The sequence below is a fragment of the Fusarium verticillioides genome, chromosome 4 (assembly GCF_000149555.1).
Source record: "Fusarium verticillioides 7600 chromosome 4, whole genome shotgun sequence".
In the NCBI taxonomy this organism is placed as follows: domain Eukaryota; kingdom Fungi; phylum Ascomycota; class Sordariomycetes; order Hypocreales; family Nectriaceae; genus Fusarium; species Fusarium verticillioides.
In genome coordinates, this window is record NC_031678.1 from 2,955,174 (window position 1) to 2,974,431 (window position 19,258).

General features: G+C 47.6%; 9 protein-coding genes across 10 annotated transcripts; 6 read left to right on the forward strand and 3 right to left on the reverse strand.

Annotated features, from left to right (window-relative positions):
* Positions 1–1,539: 1,539 nt before the first annotated feature.
* Positions 1,540–2,687, forward strand: FVEG_11945 (hypothetical protein; the record flags this gene model as incomplete). The annotated part of the gene is made up of 3 exons (XM_018901269.1): positions 1,540–2,234; positions 2,289–2,363; positions 2,423–2,687. The coding sequence occupies 3 exons, from the start codon at positions 1,540–1,542 to the stop codon at positions 2,685–2,687; spliced, it is 1,035 nt and encodes a 344-aa protein (XP_018759725.1).
* Positions 2,688–3,380: 693 nt separating this feature from the next.
* On the reverse strand, positions 3,381–4,195 carry FVEG_17137 (hypothetical protein; the record flags this gene model as incomplete). Its single annotated transcript, XM_018906404.1, has 2 exons — positions 3,381–3,518; positions 3,572–4,195. The coding sequence occupies 2 exons, from the start codon at positions 4,193–4,195 to the stop codon at positions 3,381–3,383; spliced, it is 762 nt and encodes a 253-aa protein (XP_018759724.1).
* Positions 4,196–5,621: 1,426 nt separating this feature from the next.
* Positions 5,622–6,537, forward strand: FVEG_11944 (endo-1,3(4)-beta-glucanase; the record flags this gene model as incomplete). Its single annotated transcript, XM_018901268.1, has 2 exons — positions 5,622–6,401; positions 6,457–6,537. The coding sequence occupies 2 exons, from the start codon at positions 5,622–5,624 to the stop codon at positions 6,535–6,537; spliced, it is 861 nt and encodes a 286-aa protein (XP_018759723.1).
* A 747-nt stretch (positions 6,538–7,284) lies between these two features.
* Positions 7,285–8,374, forward strand: FVEG_11943 (hypothetical protein; the record flags this gene model as incomplete). The annotated part of the gene is made up of 3 exons (XM_018901267.1): positions 7,285–7,335; positions 7,367–8,020; positions 8,069–8,374. The coding sequence occupies 3 exons, from the start codon at positions 7,285–7,287 to the stop codon at positions 8,372–8,374; spliced, it is 1,011 nt and encodes a 336-aa protein (XP_018759722.1).
* Positions 8,375–8,488: 114 nt separating this feature from the next.
* FVEG_17136 (hypothetical protein) lies at positions 8,489–9,948 on the forward strand. Of its 2 annotated transcripts, XM_018906402.1 has the most exons (3): positions 8,489–8,909; positions 8,983–9,287; positions 9,356–9,948. In XM_018906402.1, exons 1-3 carry the CDS (start codon positions 8,567–8,569, stop codon positions 9,557–9,559), a joined length of 852 nt encoding a protein of 283 aa, XP_018759720.1. In that variant the 5' UTR covers positions 8,489–8,566; the 3' UTR covers positions 9,560–9,948. The 2 variants fall into 2 exon arrangements, with proteins under 2 accessions (XP_018759720.1, XP_018759721.1); XM_018906403.1 differs by lacking the exon at positions 9,356–9,948 and having other exon boundaries at positions 8,983–9,321.
* A 399-nt stretch (positions 9,949–10,347) lies between these two features.
* On the reverse strand, positions 10,348–11,758 carry FVEG_17135 (hypothetical protein; the record flags this gene model as incomplete). Its single annotated transcript, XM_018906401.1, has 2 exons — positions 10,348–10,538; positions 10,596–11,758. The coding sequence occupies 2 exons, from the start codon at positions 11,756–11,758 to the stop codon at positions 10,430–10,432; spliced, it is 1,272 nt and encodes a 423-aa protein (XP_018759719.1). The 3' UTR covers positions 10,348–10,429.
* Positions 11,759–12,133: 375 nt separating this feature from the next.
* FVEG_11942 (hypothetical protein) lies at positions 12,134–13,510 on the reverse strand. The gene is made up of 2 exons (XM_018901266.1): positions 13,245–13,510; positions 12,134–13,188 (listed from the first exon to the last, which is right to left on the reverse strand). The coding sequence occupies exons 1-2, from the start codon at positions 13,409–13,411 to the stop codon at positions 12,327–12,329; spliced, it is 1,029 nt and encodes a 342-aa protein (XP_018759718.1). The 5' UTR covers positions 13,412–13,510; the 3' UTR covers positions 12,134–12,326.
* Positions 13,511–14,382: 872 nt separating this feature from the next.
* FVEG_11941 (hypothetical protein) lies at positions 14,383–15,711 on the forward strand (the record flags this gene model as incomplete). The annotated part of the gene is made up of 4 exons (XM_018901265.1): positions 14,383–14,529; positions 14,582–14,939; positions 14,989–15,080; positions 15,293–15,711. The coding sequence occupies 4 exons, from the start codon at positions 14,383–14,385 to the stop codon at positions 15,698–15,700; spliced, it is 1,005 nt and encodes a 334-aa protein (XP_018759717.1). The 3' UTR covers positions 15,701–15,711.
* A 730-nt stretch (positions 15,712–16,441) lies between these two features.
* On the forward strand, positions 16,442–18,705 carry FVEG_11940 (hypothetical protein; the record flags this gene model as incomplete). Its single annotated transcript, XM_018901264.1, has 6 exons — positions 16,442–16,544; positions 16,654–16,782; positions 16,840–16,976; positions 17,023–17,683; positions 17,729–17,889; positions 17,938–18,705. Exons 2-6 carry the CDS (start codon positions 16,683–16,685, stop codon positions 18,703–18,705), a joined length of 1,827 nt encoding a protein of 608 aa, XP_018759716.1. The 5' UTR covers positions 16,442–16,544; positions 16,654–16,682.
* Positions 18,706–19,258: the final 553 nt, after the last annotated feature.

Sequence of the window (19,258 nt, forward strand, 5' to 3'; positions counted from 1 at the left end):
ACAGTTGATAGTTCTCACGCCTGAAAATCATTGTTTCCAAATCTCATGATCAGTGAATGAGCATCTGTTTGTATCCTCATGAATATCACTCAACATAAGGTATGCTGTCTGACAGATTCTGAGTCTAACAAAGATCACTGCATCAGTAAAGCCCTTTGTGTTACAGCATTCATATGCATCTTTTTTCTAGCAGAGACATCGACGTTACTACCAAGGTCTAGACCAGTATCGCCATTGCATCACAGCATTACCAAACTTGGTACCCATAATTATCTTCCTCCGCTGCATAGTACGCTGCAACACGGGTCTCACAATACCACCAGTTCAGCACCCTGTCTTCCGAACTATGTGTTGCGTAGCGGCGGGCACATCTGTGGCGTCGTGATATTGCTCAGGCGTGTCTGCATCGCCTGATATCTCGCTCTGTGTCTAATACTCCTCTGTATTTAGCGCAGATATATGTTGCAGCTATCATGTGGCACATCACTTATATTCTGTTTTCTTCCAAATTACTTCACCGAGAATTAAAAGATGCCCCTATTTGTGAAAATGATAAATGATTGTGATTTATATACTTGGGAGGCCTCAGTGATTAATCTTAGCGGCATGAGAATAGCATCCATATACGCCGTCGATTGCTTCTAACTGGTAAGGATACTCCATATACAGGTGATTCACTGTGTAACTGGATAGAGCAAGACTTGCGTTACTCGGGAAACTCCGTTCGCACTGTCAATCGAAAGGCAGCACTCTCTTTTGTCTTACAAGGCAATCGTTTTCCGTATGTTGGGTAAAGAGCCAGAGCAGCGGATAAGATCACTAATCAATGCACTTCCCTCTATTTACGTAGGATTTATTTTACGTTCCTTGTTTAAATCTTTGGTGGCTCTTTCTGGATCCTCTTGATTGTCCCAGGGATGTGAACATCCTGTAAGCCACTCGAGCGCTCAACTGCAACGAACAAACTTTACTGACTTCGGCGCGCTTCGCCGGAACCGATCAAGTGACAGCGCATGCAAATCAGCATCAAACCTCTATTATTTCAGTCACAAAATGCCAAATCAAATCCTGTTGCCCTAAAATGAGGACGCGTAGACATCATCTCAGTTAAGGCTCTCGGAATCCCGAAAAAGCGTCTGACCAATGGCTGGCCCTTGGCGCTCGACCAACAAGCCAATCATGGACCTCTAAGATTGACGCCCTGCCTGCAAAAGTGGCTTTATGTCTAAGTTTAAGCATAATATTGACGATCCGGGATCCCGATACCGCCGTCTGATGTTTTGATATAAGGTTGAATGACACAGCCCTCCAGGGAGACGCGGTTTCCTTGCTTTCATTGCCACATTGATGTAGTCAGCGGGATTTCCGATACCGATCGCTATTGACTGCCGAAGATAAAATAGCTGTGTTGTTCCAGTCTGAGGACTAAATCTTCATAACAAGCCAGCATTACATCCTATCCAACAGCTGACGAACCTCGACTCCTACCATTCATTGAATCCACCTTTCATACCCTGTTTCGAGCATCCGGCTATTAAGATGAACAACACTCAGAGAGAACGATGTGAGAAAATATCTCCCGACTGTCCCCTCGAGGACACCATCTACGGCTATGTCCCCAACATGGGCGGCAATGCCTTTTTCGGCGTCGTCTTCGGTATCTGCACCCTCGTCCAAGTCTACTTTCTTATCCGCTACTGGCGCCTCTGGAAAGGCTACACCATCCTCGTCCTCATCGGCAGTTTGCTCGAATGTTGCGGCTACGCCGGCCGAATTCTTATGTCCAAGAACCCATGGGATGATGCAGCTACGTCAATCCAATTCGTGCTTCTCATGGTCGGCCCATCGTTCCTTGCTGCAGCACTGTACATGACGCTTCGGGCTTTGGTGCAGTACTTTGGGGAGCAGTATGCCAAGCTTCCAGCGAGGCTCTGGACGTGGCCGTTCGTCACTGCTGATATGCTGGGGTTCTTTTCCCAGTGTGTTGGTGGTGTCATGGCGTCGATGACGGAGAAGTATCCTTCTCTTGGAACTGTAGGAAGGGTAATCATGGTGTTTGGGGTGACATTTCAGGCTGTCGTCATGGCTATTGCAGGCATTCTTGCCGCTGACTTTGCTTTGCGTATGCGTCGAGAACGTGGAAGTGTCTTTCGATATCTGCCCAAGGACCTCAACATCTTTCTGATCTCTCTGACGGTTGTATTTCTTCTCGTTCTGACCCGTTGTATCTACCGGTAAGCGGCATCATCCTATGCACCTGTCGAGACATCCTTGACTAACAGCTTCAGTATCCCTGAGTTGGCTGGGGGCGTTGGTGGACACATGATGCGACAAGAGGTTGAGTTCATGATCCTCGATGGCTGGTAGGTCAAGTCCTTCTCTTTACTTCAACTGGCCCCTTTCTAACATTAAGTCTGGTTAGTATGATCGCCATTTCAGTCATTCTACTCTCCGTCATTCATCCCGGTATCTACGCTACCGCCATCCATGGCCGTGCCGACCATCGATCTAAGTCAGTCAGACTCATGGATCTCGAATCGAGTGCATCTCGAGATGGATCTGGCAGAATGCCTTCAGATAGATCGCGGAGAGGACATTCGAGCAGATCACACAGATCACCGTCAAGCAGATCACGCAGGTCGCCTGCGGGCCGATACGAACCTCGACGAGAGCCCTCCGACTACTGAGTTCGGCGACGTGTTGTAGCGACTACACGCTCTAGGATGACAGGATATCACACTTAAGAGTAGGGGATATACAATACCGTCAATGGTGGTTGTAGTTTGGTGTTCTGGGCGGTTTACTTATGTTTACTGTTCTCGTTTTGATTAGCCATGTTTTTATGTAACTTATGGCTGTTTTAGAGATAGAAGTGTATGTCAGCGGTGCAGCTAGACTGCCACTGCTCCATTTGCGTATCGTAATACCCTTTGGCCCTAAACTAACAGTCCCAGATCATGCTGTAAAATAGGCAAAGGTTCTAACCCTAACCCAGGACACTTGTCCAACTGGGGTTTGCCGTCCCAGTTCCATCAAAGTACACGAGATAGTAAAAGACAGTAGTGATAAGATTGAACACCGTCAGCGCAATGCTTGTACTGACGGTCGTGTTCAACTTGAGGCCCCGCACAACCAATCGATCCGGGGCAACGCCTATCTGTCCCAGCCATGCTCCGGGATGACCCGCAAAGATCTGGGGTCTGCTCTCATGCTACTCCTCAACATCATCTCCACTCGAGATAGATTATACCTCCGGTTGCTCGCTCTGTTCGTCTTCCAAGCTACCACGAGGCAACACCAATACTAAGAGAGTTCCAACCAACTCCAATAGCTTGGCTATAGCTATGCTAACAATGCCGGTACAGATTATTAAACCCGAACTATAATTGAATACATCCATCCACCTCGGTGGCGGCTTGATCGCCGTTTGCGATGTATCCCTCGAAGAAGGCTGTCTTGCAAGCCCAAGGACCGCCATGAGCAGGCAAAAGCCTCGCATCGGTACTATATACCATGATCTAGAGAAATCTAGCCGTCGTCGTGCGAGCAGATACGCAATCCATATTCCCACTTGCAATATAATAGAGGAGCTAACAACTATCGTGGCCCAGTCGCAAAGATTTAACAGATCAGAGGAAAGTTTGAAGGAGACTTGGCGGCTGATATTGAACCATATCCAGACCTCGAATGGCGCCTGGAGTACTGAGGACAAGAAGACGTCAGTTGAGGTTGAATTATCCTTCTCTTGGGGGTTCCCTTCCGGCTCCCATCCACAAATGGATACCAAGAGCTTGGTAATAGTGCCAAAGAAGAATATGAATGCACATATTTGCGTCGCAGGTACGCCCTGGAGACTAAAGACTTTGATGGTCTGAGGCAGGACTGTAAATATCGTCAAGGCTAATCTGATGACCAGGCCAGCCGCTTTTGGTGAGTTGCGACGAGTTCGTTGAGTAGAATTATGTGATGAGAAAAATCTGGAAATACCTCGGGCCAGTACCAATAAGTCGAAAATTGAATCGATGAGACAAACGGCGGGGATAGAGCGAACGATATCGACGTTGCCTCCGAAGATGTCATTGTCTATTCTTCTATTGCCAGATGGTTGAGCTGCTGCTGCTGATGCTAGAGAGGCAAGGATCCAGAATACTGTTGGGCCGGTGACCTCTGCTGGTGATTGTGAGTCGCTAGACATATTTGCATGGCTTCGGAGAGCAGATGTATTCAAAACCGGTTTCAGTGTAAGATGACTCTCCAAAGATGTTGATAACGATAAGCGCGGAGGATTGGGGCGTTGCTGTCATCGTTGAATCTGCTGGGTGATGGCGGAGTCGTTGCGTTAGTGTTGTACGGGAGTAGAGGCGAAAGCTACAGGTCAAGGCCATATATCAGTCTAATTTTGGTGCTGCTACCTCCGATAACAAGTATAGTCTAAGATAAGTCTAGTACTGTCGTAGCAGGTCGATCCCAAGCCCCGCCAAAATTCCAGACTCAAGTACCCTACAGCACCCGATCTGCCAGTAATGACATGAAAATGGGCCAATGTGACTGACATAGAATTGGTTAGATGATATTGATCTATCGTAAATGTATCACAGGTTCAACTAACAGTCACTCTAGTATTCGCTTCACATACAGATAGTACTCAGGCAATAAACTTCAATCACACTGAATTGACTTTTGAGATTAGGTTAAGCTTATCGCCACATCCTCGATAGTAAAGGCTTCATCGTCCAAAGCGACACTGAATTAACCCACAGCATATCTCAAATGAACAAGTGTACAAGTGACTTCAATGTAACCTGCCAGTTGCGATCATCAACCGGTACTAATGAGAAACGCGCAGACTCGTGCCTTTTAATCTTAAGCTCATGAGGAGGTCACCTGTCTCGCCAGTAACTGGACAGTCTCTACGCGCTGAAACAAACGCTCTAGCAAATCAAGTGACCATTCAGATTATCCTGAATGGAATTGGAAGGTCATGACTGGACTCCTAGTCCTGTTTGGGTGCATCATCCCCGGACGTCGGGCCAATCACTCTAACCAGCACGGGCTAGTTTCCCTTCTCGGGAGATATTCCTCCCAGCAGGGTTGTAGGGCATGAAATTTGCGAGCGACTGATGTAACGCTCTGATAGGTCACGCTTCTTGATCATAGGGAGAGGGATGCGAAAATTCTTGTCATTGAGGGTCGAGTGGTGACTATACTTTGGATCATGTCTGGGAGATGGAGAATCATTGTGTTGGAATACTTGAGCACGAGAAGTGTTCTTCTAACAGAAATAGTTATCTTTCAAGGTTGTTCCTTGGCTTGAAGGTTTCACTTTTTGTAAGTGATGCGATCACTAGATCAACACGCTAGTAGCATGGCATGCGGGAGGCTGTCAATGCAGGTCCGTCGGCATTGAGCCATGAGATCTCGGGCCCTTGCATCCGTTAGCATGATGGATATGACCCATGGCACTGGAATAATATGATAGGAACTATAGCTAACTACGTACCAAATGCCATGCTTCCCCCTATCCTATAAGATTGAACGGTTTCAGCGCCACGATTTTTATTCCAAACTCTTTACCAAGTAGTCTCATTCGAATATTACTAGTACTTCTTACTACCTTCAAGATGTTTTTCAAGCAACCCCTTGCGGTACTTCTATCGCTTTCCGCGACCGCTCTGGCTTGGGATGCCCCAGGCTACAGTGGCTTTACGCGTGTCTGGCAGGATCCTTTTACTGGTGCAGCCGGCACTCTGCCTGACACTAGCCGATGGAACATTATAACGGGATATCTTAACGTCAACGCGGAACTCGAAGTCTACACATCATCCAGTCGCAACGTCCAACGAAGCGGCGGAGATACCCTCCAGCTTGTCCCATGGCGAGACGCCTCAGCTCTCAAGGGCTGGACCTCTGGCCGTGTTGAAAGCAAATATGTCTTCACCCCCCAAGCAGGCAAGATCACAAGAGCCGAAGCCAACCTCCGATTTGGCTCGTGCTCTACCAACAACAAACAAGGAATCTGGCCTGCTTTCTGGATGCTCGGAAACATCCTCCGTAACGGCGGTAGCTGGCCATCTTGTGGCGAGCTTGATATCATGGAGACTGTCAACGGCCAGTTGACTGGATACGGAACTACGCACTGCGATGTCTACCCCGGTGGTATCTGCAACGAAGGTACCGGAATCGGTGGAACTATTGGTATCCCAAATCAAGATTGGCATACCTGGAGAATTGAGTTCAACCGCGCCAAGAGCAGCTGGCGAGATGAGACTATCACCTGGTTCATGGATGGGCAGCAGTTCCATCAGATCTCGGGTGCGAGAATCAACAACGAGGGAGTCTGGAATGCCCTGTGCCATAGCCCCATGTATTTCATCCTCAATGTCGCTGTTGGCGGTACTTGGGTAAGCGGTCAAAGAGCCCAAAATATCTTTGAAGTATAAACTGACAGTATAATAGCCTGGATATCCCAACGGCAACACCTGTGACGGCTATGGTAGCATGATGGAAGTCGGCTATGTAGCCCATTACACTAACTAAGCCTGACTCGGTAACCATCACCACCAACTCGAGCTACTTTACTGATATCTGTCGTTTCTGCGTTTATATCCCTTCATGCATCGAGATAGCCCATCATGTATTTCCTTTCTTTGTTTCGCTTTTCCCCTGTATTAGATGACTGTATACCTCCACATTCGTTCTCGTTGTATTACTATTAGATCTAGCATAGAAATATATATTGCATCCCTACAAGGTGACATCCCTTTTGCGACGGTACTTCTTTCCTTGACATGCGTGTGTGAGAGATTAGTAAATCTCACTTTGACATTCTACGCTTTGGCACAACGGAAGTCTTACTATGAAGAATGCTTACTAGCGCTGGCGTGGATACTTTCTGCTAAGAAGAAGATCTTGCCTGAAAAGGAAGGATCAAAATGCCAGTGGGTAAGGCAATCATGGTCTAAGTGGCGATATGATTTGCCCGCACTCCCGGCTTCAGACACTGACGTGCATCATGACAAGGCGCCTATTTTGTAAAGTAGCTTAGTAATTTATTATATGCTGAAGTTACCTAATGTGGAAGGATCAGATACCAAGAAGTAACTCTGGATTACTTCTCGACAGCTTCCACAGCAGACAAATGAAGTATAAAGAAGCAGCAGACGTCCAAGACAAAGGAACATCAAAACTGTCAAACTGATCAAACTGCAAACTATTCCACACCTATCTCCCTTTAAGAGCCATTACAATTACAAAAGGCTTCAAAGTAATTCTATCTCAGCTGCAATGTCTAGTTCAAAGTCCTCAAAGATCAATATTGTTCTAGGAGTAGCAAACGTAGGCCAGATTCCCTTCTTTCAGTCCCCAGAATGCCCCATATCTGATCACACATCGACAGGTCGGCGACGGAAATGCTGACCCCATGGTTCGCTTTCACGAACCAAGCGAGGTCATTGCCTTCCTCGGCGCCTTCACCAAGCGAGGGTATACTCAGCTTGACACTGCGCGCATCTACTCGCCTCATGCACCCGGTACATCCGAGCCGAAGATCGGAGACGTTCCTGAGAAGAACTTCATCATTGACACAAAGGTCAACTCGTTCCACGATGGGGCTCACTCCAAGGAGAACATCCTCAAAGACATTAATGACTCCCTGAGTGCCTTGAAAATCAAGCAGATCAATATCGAGTACTTGCATCAGCCCGACCGGGCGACTGAGCTCAAAGAAGCCTGTGAAGCCATGGATAAGGCCCATAAAGAAGGAAAGATCAAGTACTGGGGCATTAGCAAACACTCAGCTCAAGAGGTTGAAGCCATTGTCAAGATATGTCAAGAGCACAACTTCGTCAAGCCTAGCGTCTATCAAGGAGAGTATAATCCGATTGCGAGGTCCGCCGAGAAGGAACTATTTCCAGTCCTGCGACGACACGGCGTCGCGTTTTATGCTTTCAGTCCCGCTGGAGCTGGATTCTTTGCTGGTAACCATAAGAACGTTCGACCTGGCGGCCGCTTTGATCAATCCGTAGGTGCTCATAAATCTATTTTTCCATGTACTAATATGTCCATTTAGCTTTTCCTTGGGGGTCTATACTCTGACCGCTATCTCAAACCCTACATCTCGGAGGCCACGGAGAAAGCGCTGGCTGCAGCTTCTCGACACGGAATTAGCGGCCATGCTGCGGCTCTTAGGTGGACCGCGCACCATGGAGCTCTGAGAAAAGAACTTGGCGATGCTATCGTCATTGGTGCCTCGAGCGTGGAGCAATTGAACTCTAACATCGATGCGATCGAGGATGGGCCGCTGCCGGATGATGTCGCAGGCGCCCTTGAAGCTGTCTACGCGGAGATTGGGGATGTTCTTCCTTATCATGTTTAGAGACGATGGATTTTGTGATTAGTTATCCAATTAGTCGCTAGTCCCTATTGAGTAGGATCAATATCCAGCTGCGTCACTCGTGCTGACAAATGGCGAACTGCACCGTCCGCTAATACAAAGACGCATATAGATACCTCGTGAAATGTGCCGAAAAGTCATCCACGGGAGCGAAAACTTTTTCAACTAGTCGAAATGAAGTTCATTCAAGTGGTGCATGATGCAGGCCCGGAGGCTCTTCGAGAGTCAAAACGCGAAGCTCGTTCGTACTCTGCTCAGGTAGCACACGCCAGAGCACGGAAGCTTCGGGGACCTGGAAAGTCAAGAAGAATTGCAATAGAAAATGCTCCAAAAGCAGAGAAAAGGCGCATTCCGAAATCCACAAGCCCAACAGGCCAGCCCCTTGACCAGACCTTACTTCCATACAAACAAGCGACTCTATCTACAGCAGAGCTTCACATCCAGCAGCCGATGCTGTCACCATACATCAACTTCATTTCGACTCTGACACCAGATGAATGTTTCATGTTTGACCACTGTAAGTCGTAATTCCAATCTTCTGTGTTCTGACTTCCCGTATCTCGCCAATAGTAAGCTAATTGACCACATAGATATCAAGATCGTGATGCCGTATCTAAGCGCTCACTGCCCCATAGCGAGGACCATACGCCAGTACCACGAATATGTTAGAAATAATTGGATTATCATATCTTCGCAAGATGCTGATTTCATCAGAGGGTTTCTCTTAGCCTCTTCTCGCCATCTGTCTGTCGTGGAGTCAAAGACCAAATTTGAAGAAATAGCTATTCGTTATAAATTGGAGCACCTGGCAAAACTCCGAAAGGACGTTGCGTTGCAGCCAATGTCAATGAGTCCTCGATCCGTGTCGAGTGCTTTAGTTCTATCATTTGACGAGGTAAGCGTTCCCAGTCAAATCTGGAGTTGATGTAGTGTATGGAAAAAAGTATTCACAGCCAAGTATAGATGCTCCTCGGGAACATTCCAATGGCTTTACGACATATCCACGGGGCAGCGAGTATAGTCCAGGCAGCTGGTGGGCCACAGTCACTGGGCCTGAGCCAGTTTATATCATATACGCTGTTCACTTGTGTCCAGGAAGACCGAATTGGCGATTGGGCTTGGGTATCTAAGTATGATCAAGATTTCATGAAGCCTAGGAAAGGTTGAAAGGAAAGGCACTGGACCAAATGGGATGATCTTCATATACTGTCTCCGTTTTTATTGAGCTTAGACTGCCTCGACAGTTGACAACTTGCTGACGTCGGGAACCGTCTCTCAGCCAGAGGGATTGAATGGACAAGAGAAGACCACGCAGTACAAAGTAAGCAGATTTATATGTCGAGAATATTATTGGTTCTTAAACGGAGCTGCAGATAACACAGCCCAAGGACCACCTCATGAAAATCAGGCTGCAAAGGCCGGGTTATTATCACCAGGATTCAGACAGATATTTCTATCTATAATCCCTAATCTACCTATTTTTGAATCGAAAGGACATCGAAATGCCTCGTTGGCATAGAGAAACCTGCTCTAGTCCAAGAGTTGTTATTGCTGGTAACACTCCACGCTGTGAGGCATGCGATAGTGTCCCTGATATACAAAAGTATATCAATCAGGAAAGGGCTATTCGTTCTTTTACCCGACCTCCGCTTGACCCTCCTCTTGGGCACTTAAACCTCCGTTGGCCTGGTTCGGTAAAATACCAGCAGCATCCTACAAAAGTTGTACAGCTTGATGGCGGCCCATCAGCAAATAAGGAAAACTTAGATGTCATCGAACCGGGAGATAACAAAACGCTTGTTCAGTCTCCCATCTATGCCTCGAGATTGGGAAAAGACGAGTTCTAACCCCAATCCCGATTTCCGTTCAATTGCCGTTCCTGGGTGGTCCACTGAATTAATGGACGATTTCAACATCGATGGTAGTTTACAACATGTTTTTATTCAATAGATAAATCCAGTTTACACCTTAACTTTATTCTTCTATAACACCATTCCTAACTAGGCCCTAGTACTTACGATTCCGTTTGTGGGACAATCATTGTTGAGGATTAACATAAGCCACTACACGAAGGTCGCCCTCGCTCTGTATTGAGCAGCCAACGTACGTGTGAACCCCCACGCTACTCGATAGCCTCTCCTCTCCGCTTGGAACTGTTAGCCACAACTCTGCTTGATATAATCCAAAGCCACTTGCTACTCACAAAATGTTGTATAAGCAATCTGAATACCTTTTTGTCCAAAGTGAATCGATCACGACATCTGGTAACTTGCTTGTCTGATCTGCCAAAAAGTCTCCCAAGGCGTCAAGGATCTGCGAGTCGTTCTTCGCATAGTGCCGGACAGGTATATAGACCTTAACCTTTGGTGTTGTGCTGCTTGTGCGGAATTCGACGTTGTAGAGAACTCCAGCTGTCCGATGGTTATTGTATGGTAGAGGAACATCATCAGACACTTCACTCGTTCCTATTAACGCGTCCCAGAGACTTCTCAAATTTCTCATGCCAACATCAAAATCTTCGCCATGTATCCTGCCTCCCAGTGACATCATATCCTTGACTGATCGAAAGTCTGTTCGCCTGTCTCTAAAGTAGATTTTCAGTCTTGACTTTTCAACGGGAACCAAGTCTAATGCCAACATATCCATCTCAAGGCCCAGGTACTGACGCTCATGGATGAATTTAGCAAAGCTAGCGAAAGAGCTGATGTTCTCCGGTCGGCAACCCGGGGCAGAAGTGATGGCATCCGCTACAACTTCAAGCGTTGACTTGTGAGTTGCGTGGGCAACAAGACCTGGGAAGAAATATGCCTTGTTCGTAGTATTGGACTCTTTCAAGTCAAATGCCCAGAACATAGTGCTACGGTGGCCCTCTGGCCTATCGTCACCCCATCGCCCATTGAAGAAGTTGTAAAAGTGATTGAATAAGGCCGTATCCATATCGGGAAATTCTCCGCTTGCTCGGTTTTTGAAGTCTGGAGCAGCTTCGTCATTATGTAAATCTGCAGCTGTTCCTGCCGCAAGACCGATGGGCTCGATAGAATATCGTATTGTTGGCTGGCCGTTACCAGTATGGAAGTCCCAGCTTAGCTCTACTGGGCAGTTATTGTCTGTCATAAAGCTCTTCCATATTGGCTCTCCCCGCACGGGTGATGACCCGAGAGATGGGGCGACAAGGTTCGAGAACTGGTTGAGGATGCGGGATTGACTTTTGGAGTCGTACCCTGAACTGGCCAGGAATCTCTTTAGCGTTGACCCAACAGTTTCGTTCCAGTACTGCTGATGGATGTTGACCGCCGTCCTAGCCTTGTCCTTAGTATGGTGAAGGGTCCCAGAGCTAAGGTTTGGGAGATTCACTTTTCCAGGCATCTTGGTAAGAGTGATGATGACAGATGGCTCTTAAAATTTGTGGATGGTTTTATCAATGGCCAAGGAGATGCCCCTTTGGGCGATCGGCTAATCAAGGCAGAACCTGGATAGAGACCAAGCGTGATGAATTGCGGCAACGATGGCAATGTAAACCTGACACTGGGGTCAACGAGTATTTATCCCGTATATGTGTATTGGTGTCCTTTACCTTTGTGCCCTGGGGGCTGAAGCCTCATTTAAACCCGAACTTTACCACAGACAATATAAATCGCGGTATGGTTCCCTTTCAGAACAAGCGTGATGAGCAGATCGGTGTCTCAGCAAGACAAACAGCTCATCCCGCATGACATAAAATCCGCACTTATGCCGCCAAGAGACGACACTGAAAGAGAGTGACTTTTTGGGATAGCTGCTCGGAGAAGTGCAATGAGCCAATTGTTTCATGGAGCATGGGCGATGAGTAAGGCTCATGCAGATGTTCGCTGCTCTAGCTTCTATTTGGTAATATTTGGCTGACCTAGAGATTCTAGCTCCGATTTATAAACGCTGACTACTCTAGATCTTCCTATCAATAGAGAGTGCTTTCTGTCTCCTCTTGCACTGCAGGCTTGTATTGCTTGGCAATGACATTCTCCTTGGGCTGGCGATCCACTCCAAGCCACAGCAGATCCGGACGGCTGTAATGACCCACGATGTCCAAAAATCCCCGAGTCGCTACAACCTTAGTCAAATCCAAGTCAGCATAGACAATGCCCTCGGTATCTGCCTTTCCATCACCCAGAGGCTCAGTCAAGCGTCGCCCATCAGGTCCGATAACGCAACTATGGCCTCCACCAGGCTGGCGACAAGCTAACCCATCCTGCGTCTTCAGAACCTCGATCCCCTTCTGGGTGCATACAGACGTACAGTGAAGCACATAAGTGGTGCTCTCAATTGCATATGTCTGGGACAGGTTCTGGGACCCATCGGCCGTCATGCTCCACAGACCAGGATGGTTAACGCCCATGCTGGGATCAATGGGTGGCCACATGGAGATATGGATCACTTCACCCTGCGAGATGCTGTGATACTTGAGAAGTGGTTGCGTGTGCTCCCAGCATGCGAAGCATCCCACCTTGATCTTACCATGTTCAGCTCCAAAGTCCACTTCCACGACATTGTTCAGGTCAGCACCAGTACCATCACCAAAGACAGTACGTTCCATATGGGTGGGCTTGATCTTCCTTCGGTGCAACAAAACTTCGCCCTGAAGTGAGATAATCGCCTGTGAGATGTACACGCTATGAGAGGGGCTCTTCTCGGAGAAGCCAAGAGCAACAGCGATGGAGTTTTCCTTGGCAGCTGCTTTAACCATATCCATAGCCTCAGACTCAATCGGCAACGAATTGTAGATGTATCTCGTTTGCAGCTCAAAGTCCACAGATCGAGCCCTACCGAGATTAGCCATAACGCACACGCCAAGTCAGTAAACGAGACATAAACATACCAGATCCACGCAGGATAACCGGGTAGCCAGCACTCAGAAAAGGCCACAAGCTTGGCCCCGTTCTGCGCCGCCTCGGCAATAAGACCACATGCTTTCTTCACAGATGCAGCTAGGTCAAGGTAGACAGGCTCAGCCTGCGTGACAGCGACTCGGATGGGGGCGGACATCTTCGGAAGTGCTGTACCGAAAATAAGAAAAGAAGGATGGAGTGTATTGCAGTGAGGAGATTTGAGTCTGAACGGGCCGACGAATAAATAGTATCGGCGATGCAGTCACCTTCCTTGTTCAGAGGATTGAAACAGCGTTGGTTCGATATTGAGCTTACGGGGAACGAGAACTGTTGATCCGGTGCGTGTTGGTTTGTTGTTTCATGCGCGGGGGCTGTTCTCTCAACTGGGGGCTTCGCATCTGCAATGTTGACGGCATCACCATGAGCCGGGACACGCCTGTATCTGGGTAATATTCGGAACGGAGTATTTGATCTATCATACTGCCATGCAGCTATAACTTCTCAAAGTCCGGTCGTGAGTGTTGCAATCATGCCATGGCTTATTTTCCCGGATCAACTGCCGACATAACTGAAGCATCATCAGTAGCACAAGATAATGAATCAACAGACCCAGCATCTGAATCTGGAAATGCCCCTGACATCTGCAGCTCACAAACTCAGGGATCTTAATCCCACCAGAACAGTTACATCCCAGCGGGCCCTGAGATAAAATGCCTAAAAACATGTGATGCTGGCCCCAGGATCCCTCCATCGAGAACCTTGGCGTATCCACCGACTCGCCAGAGCGTAAGACAAGATGTAACAATAGAAAAAGAAACCTACAATTGTGTGTCTTACGTCCGAGGCACAAAGATACAGGGAAGGCAAAAGATCTGACTGCTTGTAGTTAATTGCTGGGCTATGGAATTGTTTTATCTTTCGTCGAGGGCGAATATAGGGAGAAAGCTTAATTGGAAACATGCCGCGGGGTTTCGATTCCTGCTTTTTAAGATGTAAAAAGGAATTCTAAAGGATCACGTTGCCATTCCTTCATTTACATGCCTTGATATGCTTATTTGTTAGCCCGTCCAGGTGCTTGCAGTTGTCATTTTCTTTTTGTTAAAGCTTTATTTTCTTCCCTTCGTTACAATGACTGCGTTGGCTGGTCAAATCGTAGAGATATGGATCCTCTACGTTATCGGTACCGCCATGATCGGGGCGCGCATCTTTTGTCGCACGAAAATGGTTGGGTATAGGAACTACGATTGGGACGATTATCTCGTTATTGCCGTCGCTGTGAGTCTCCATTCCATGACTGACGTGTTCGATCGCTAACGGTTCGAGGTAGGGAATGTGGACTGCTGCACCCGTAATTGGCCAAGTCTTTGTCCAAGGCGCCGAGGGCCGCCATACCTCCGATTTGACCTTCGAGGAGAGGAAGAACATGAGTGAAGAGGATAGCAAGAAGTGGGCGTATGGTTCACAGATGTTTCTGCTTGGGTTGACTGGATACGTGGTTATTCTGTGGACGCTCAAGTTCAATATGCTGTGCTTTTACAGCCGTGTTGTGAGGGGTCTGTGGACGGAGAGGTTTGTGAAGCCGTTGATGGTGATGGTGATTTTGTCCGTGGTGGTTATCATCATTACGCTGGCTGCGACGTGTCGGCCATTTCATCACCTTTGGCAAGTTTGGCCAGATCCAGGACGTTAGTATCAAGGTATCAGTCTTTTCGGACGGTTTGCTAACTCTGACAGGCCAATGCGTTCCGCAGAATCTTACATTCTTTGTCGTCATCTTGGTATTTAATTTGGCAACGGATATCTGCATCATGCTTGTACCAATTCCGGTAGGAGGACTCATGTTCCCTCTGTGACGTCTATTAACAAATTACAGGTCTTGGTTGGCATCCAAACCAGTCGCCTCAAGAAGTTTGGTCTCTTCCTTCTCTTCAGCTTGGGCTTCTTCTGCATGTTCGCCGCCATTCTTCGCTTCGTCCTCATCTTCAACGCAAGTCCCCAACTTCAATCCCCTACAATAGCATTTACTAACACGAGTCAGTTGAACCAAAAAGGTGTCTCAGCTCTATGGTCAATGCGCGAAGACTGCGTCGGCATCTTCGTCGGCCAAGCCCCGATGGTTACACCTCTCCTCAAGCGCCGCTTCTGGGTAATGGCAGGCTACGCCACCGACAAGACGAGCAACTCTCAGACACCGCACTACAACGGCAGTCGGCTCGAGAGCCATGAACTTCGGTCTGGGCGCGCGAACAACAGCAAAGTGCATGACCCTTACTCAATAACCAACGTGGTTTCTCGGTCCGAGAGCCAAGAGGAGATCGTGCAGAAGGACCTGCCTTCTTTACCGGAAGAGCCGCGTCAGTTTCGGAGTGGTATTAGGGTGGAGCAGCGTATCGATGTTGAGGCTGTACAGGGGACGTATACGCCGCCGCGAGATCCTCGATGGTAGTCTGCGTCGGTTGAGTTATCTTCTTAGATCTAAAAATGCACCGTAACGGTCTTCAATCTTGCTTGTCGCATCATGGCTACTGAGTCGAGTCAATTAAACGGATATACCCGAGACTACGATTAGCCCCCGCGAACTAAAGAGATCGTTGTCTCCGGGGAGACTTCCTGTCGATGCCTCCTGAACCGTGCCCCTTTTGCGTGATACCCAAACTGGGGTTAAGGTTCCTTCAGTGCCAGGGCAGGGATACATCCTCCAATGGAAAATCTCTGCAAGTCCCATGTGCTGTCATCGGATACCGCGGCCCGGCGAAGCGTTTCCACGCGAGTAATTAGCGACAGGGTATTGTAACCTGACGTACGATTGTGTGGCAGCCAAGAAATACGATTGAACCGACTAAGAAGGTGGAAACTATTCCCGTCTGATTTCTGAATTGGCAAAAGCAAACAAGGTTAAACATCGGCGACATATGCATGGCAGCCAGGCATTGCAGAGGAATACGCCGGCGAAACAGTTTCCTGTTCTGCTTAAATTGCTAGGTCAGGGTACTTTTGCATGATGCAGCAGAAAAAGCAACCAAATCTCGTTTCATTGACGCGTGTTGAAAAAGCGATAAACGATATATCGTATGAAAATTAGCCCATGGGCAATTCCAGTGTGGATTTTGCTTTATAATTGTGTATGATATGCAACTTAAAACGGTTTGTCAGCTGCAAAGTGCTTACTGATGTTAAGACATTATCTCCTCATGCCAGTGACAACGCCTTTAGTGGCGGAAGATGGATCCTAATCGGGCGTTTGGCAGTCTTGGAGATTTCACTGATCGACGCATACCAAGACCCGTAGGGTAAGTAGCATTTTTTTGAGGTGAATACATGCCATGAACGACAAGTCTTGCCTGTAAAACACATTCTGCTCATAAATTAGATGCCACAGTGAATAACTAATTACCCCAGAATTGACAGTGATAAGAAGAGTCCGAATAATGACTCATTTGCTTCACTTCGCCGGTTATAAGAAACTTGAAACGTCTGCCAAGACGCTTATGGAGCACAGCCCACGATTCTGCTGTGCATACATTGCAAGTATAAGCAATCCCAAAGACTACCTCCTCCAGTTTCATTTATTAATTGACGTTTCAGTGAGAAATATGGATCCACCCAAGGAAGAGGTGATTTTCAATGAGCGCTTTGTCAAGATCATTTGCGTTGGCGCTGGCGTTTCTGGACTTTGCTTTGCTTACAAGCTGAGGAGATCTTTTCAGAACTACTCATTAACTGTGCGTATAACATATCCAAGCAAGGATCGTACTGATATATGATAAGATCTATGAGAAGAATCCAGAAGTGGGAGGGACTTGGTATGAGAATACTTACCCCGGCTGCGCCTGCGATGTCCCCTCACACAACTACACTTATTCCTTCGAACCAAAGGCAGATTTCTCCTCAGTTCTCGCCAGCTCAGACGAGATCAAGGAATATTTTGAGGGCTTTGCTGTTAAGTATGATCTATTCAAACACATCAAGACCGAGCACCAAGTCGTCGAGACTTCTTGGGACCAACTAAAAGGCCAGTGGAACGTTAGAGTTACTGATCTAAAGTCCGATAAGACAACTTATGACTGGTGTCATATTCTGATTCATGCTACTGGATATTTGAACAAGCCAGCGTGGCCATCTGTGCCAGGACTCGAGAAGTTCAAGGGCCCAAAGCTTCACAGCGCGAAGTGGGATAACAGTATATCTCTTGACGGCAAGGATATTCTGTTGATAGGGTCCGGTGCATCGAGTGTTCAGATTTTACCCACCATTCAACCTCGCGTCAAGTTTGTCAAGGTCTTTGTTCGAACACCTCGATGGACTCTACCCTCTGTCAACTCAAAGAAGGGCAAATTCTCTCCGGAAGAGATCGAGAAATTCGTCAGTGATCCACATTCAGTCATGAAGCTACGACTGGAGAACGAAAGGACACTAAACAGCTTCTTCAGTAAGTCGAGCTGATTACGAGAGGTTCCTTCTAACCGAATGTCAGCTATGTATATGAAAGGAACTGTTCTTCAGAAGCAAGCTCGTGACCATTTAGAGAGTGAAATGAAGAAGGTTGTTGTTGATGAGGAAGTTCAAAAGAAGCTTGTTCCTGACTTTCCGGTCGGATGCAAACGGATTTTACCTTCTGGAGATCAGTTTCTCTACGTAAGTCAAGTGGTACGTTGATGAAGCTCAAGTCTGATAAAGTCGCAGGCAGCCAAGAAAGACAATGTCCAAGCGATCTACTCTGGTGTCAAAGAGATCACCGAAACAGGTTGCGTAAGCGACCATGGACGACATTACGAAGGCGATGTCATCATTGCAGCCACTGGCTTCGACACATCGTTCATTCCTCGGTACCCCATCCATTTCAAAGGGCATAACCTCCAAGAAGATTGGAGCACCTCTATCACTGGCTACATGGGAGTCGGCATCTCTGAGTGCCCCAACTCATTCACCCTCGCTGGCCCATGGTCCCCAATCTCCAACGGCCCCGTCATCGCTCCCATAGAAGCCCAGGTGGACTTTGTCTGCGCTTTTATCGACAAGTACCAAACTGAACCTAGCATGCATAGCATGAGTCTGAAGGCAGCAGCATGCTACGACTTCAAGACCTACATGGCACAAGTTACTCAGAAAATGGTGTGGTCTGATAACTGCCGCCACTCACATAACATCAAGCCGAACTGGGGTCAGTCTTCGATCACATGGCCTGGATCTACGCTACATTACTTGGAGGCTATGCGAGAGCCCAGGTTTGAGGATTATGACTTTGAGTATAGTGGGAATAGGTTCGCGTGGCTGGGGAACGGGCTCTCTCAGACCGAGTGGGATCCTACGGCTGATTTGGCATACTATGTAAGAGATGAGGACGATGGAAGGCATTTGAGTAGAGCAGCAAGGACAAGAGTCATTTCGAAGAGTGGAAGTCAGCTGCCGAGAGAACTCCATCGCCAAGCGAAGCTTGCCGCCAAGAGCTAGATTCAAGTGTCAAGGCAGTCAACAGCATGGCCTCAAACCAATGTACTGCCACAAGCTTCACGCTGAAGTTGAATGAACATATTTGCAATCTGAATAAAATGAGTTTCGCGCCGATATGGCCAGTGGCCAGAATATCGTCGAGGTGGCAGGTGGTTGAACACAGTATTGACTTGTGATGGAACAGCAAGTAGTCAAAAGATACCCCAAAAGCCAGAGAGGACATTCAATGTCCATACAAGGCTGATTGGCTGACCATTCGCTTGGGTAGCTCTGAGAAAGCCACATCGATGAGTCGATTTTGGGCCAGTTGTGACAGGGCGGGACGATTGCCAAGCCGCGCTATTGTTTTGCTTCCTATTCACTTGAACGCCACCTTTCACTAGTCAAGAATACACGAGCGGGGATGATACAGTTGCTTCAACGGTCTCTTTTGGATCTGACATCTCATAAACGGGAGTTTCATCATCTCCATTTGTAACGTGCCACGCCAGAGGTCCGTGATACGGTGGCGATAACAGGCGAGGAGAATCATAGTTCCTGAAAGAAGGTAGCG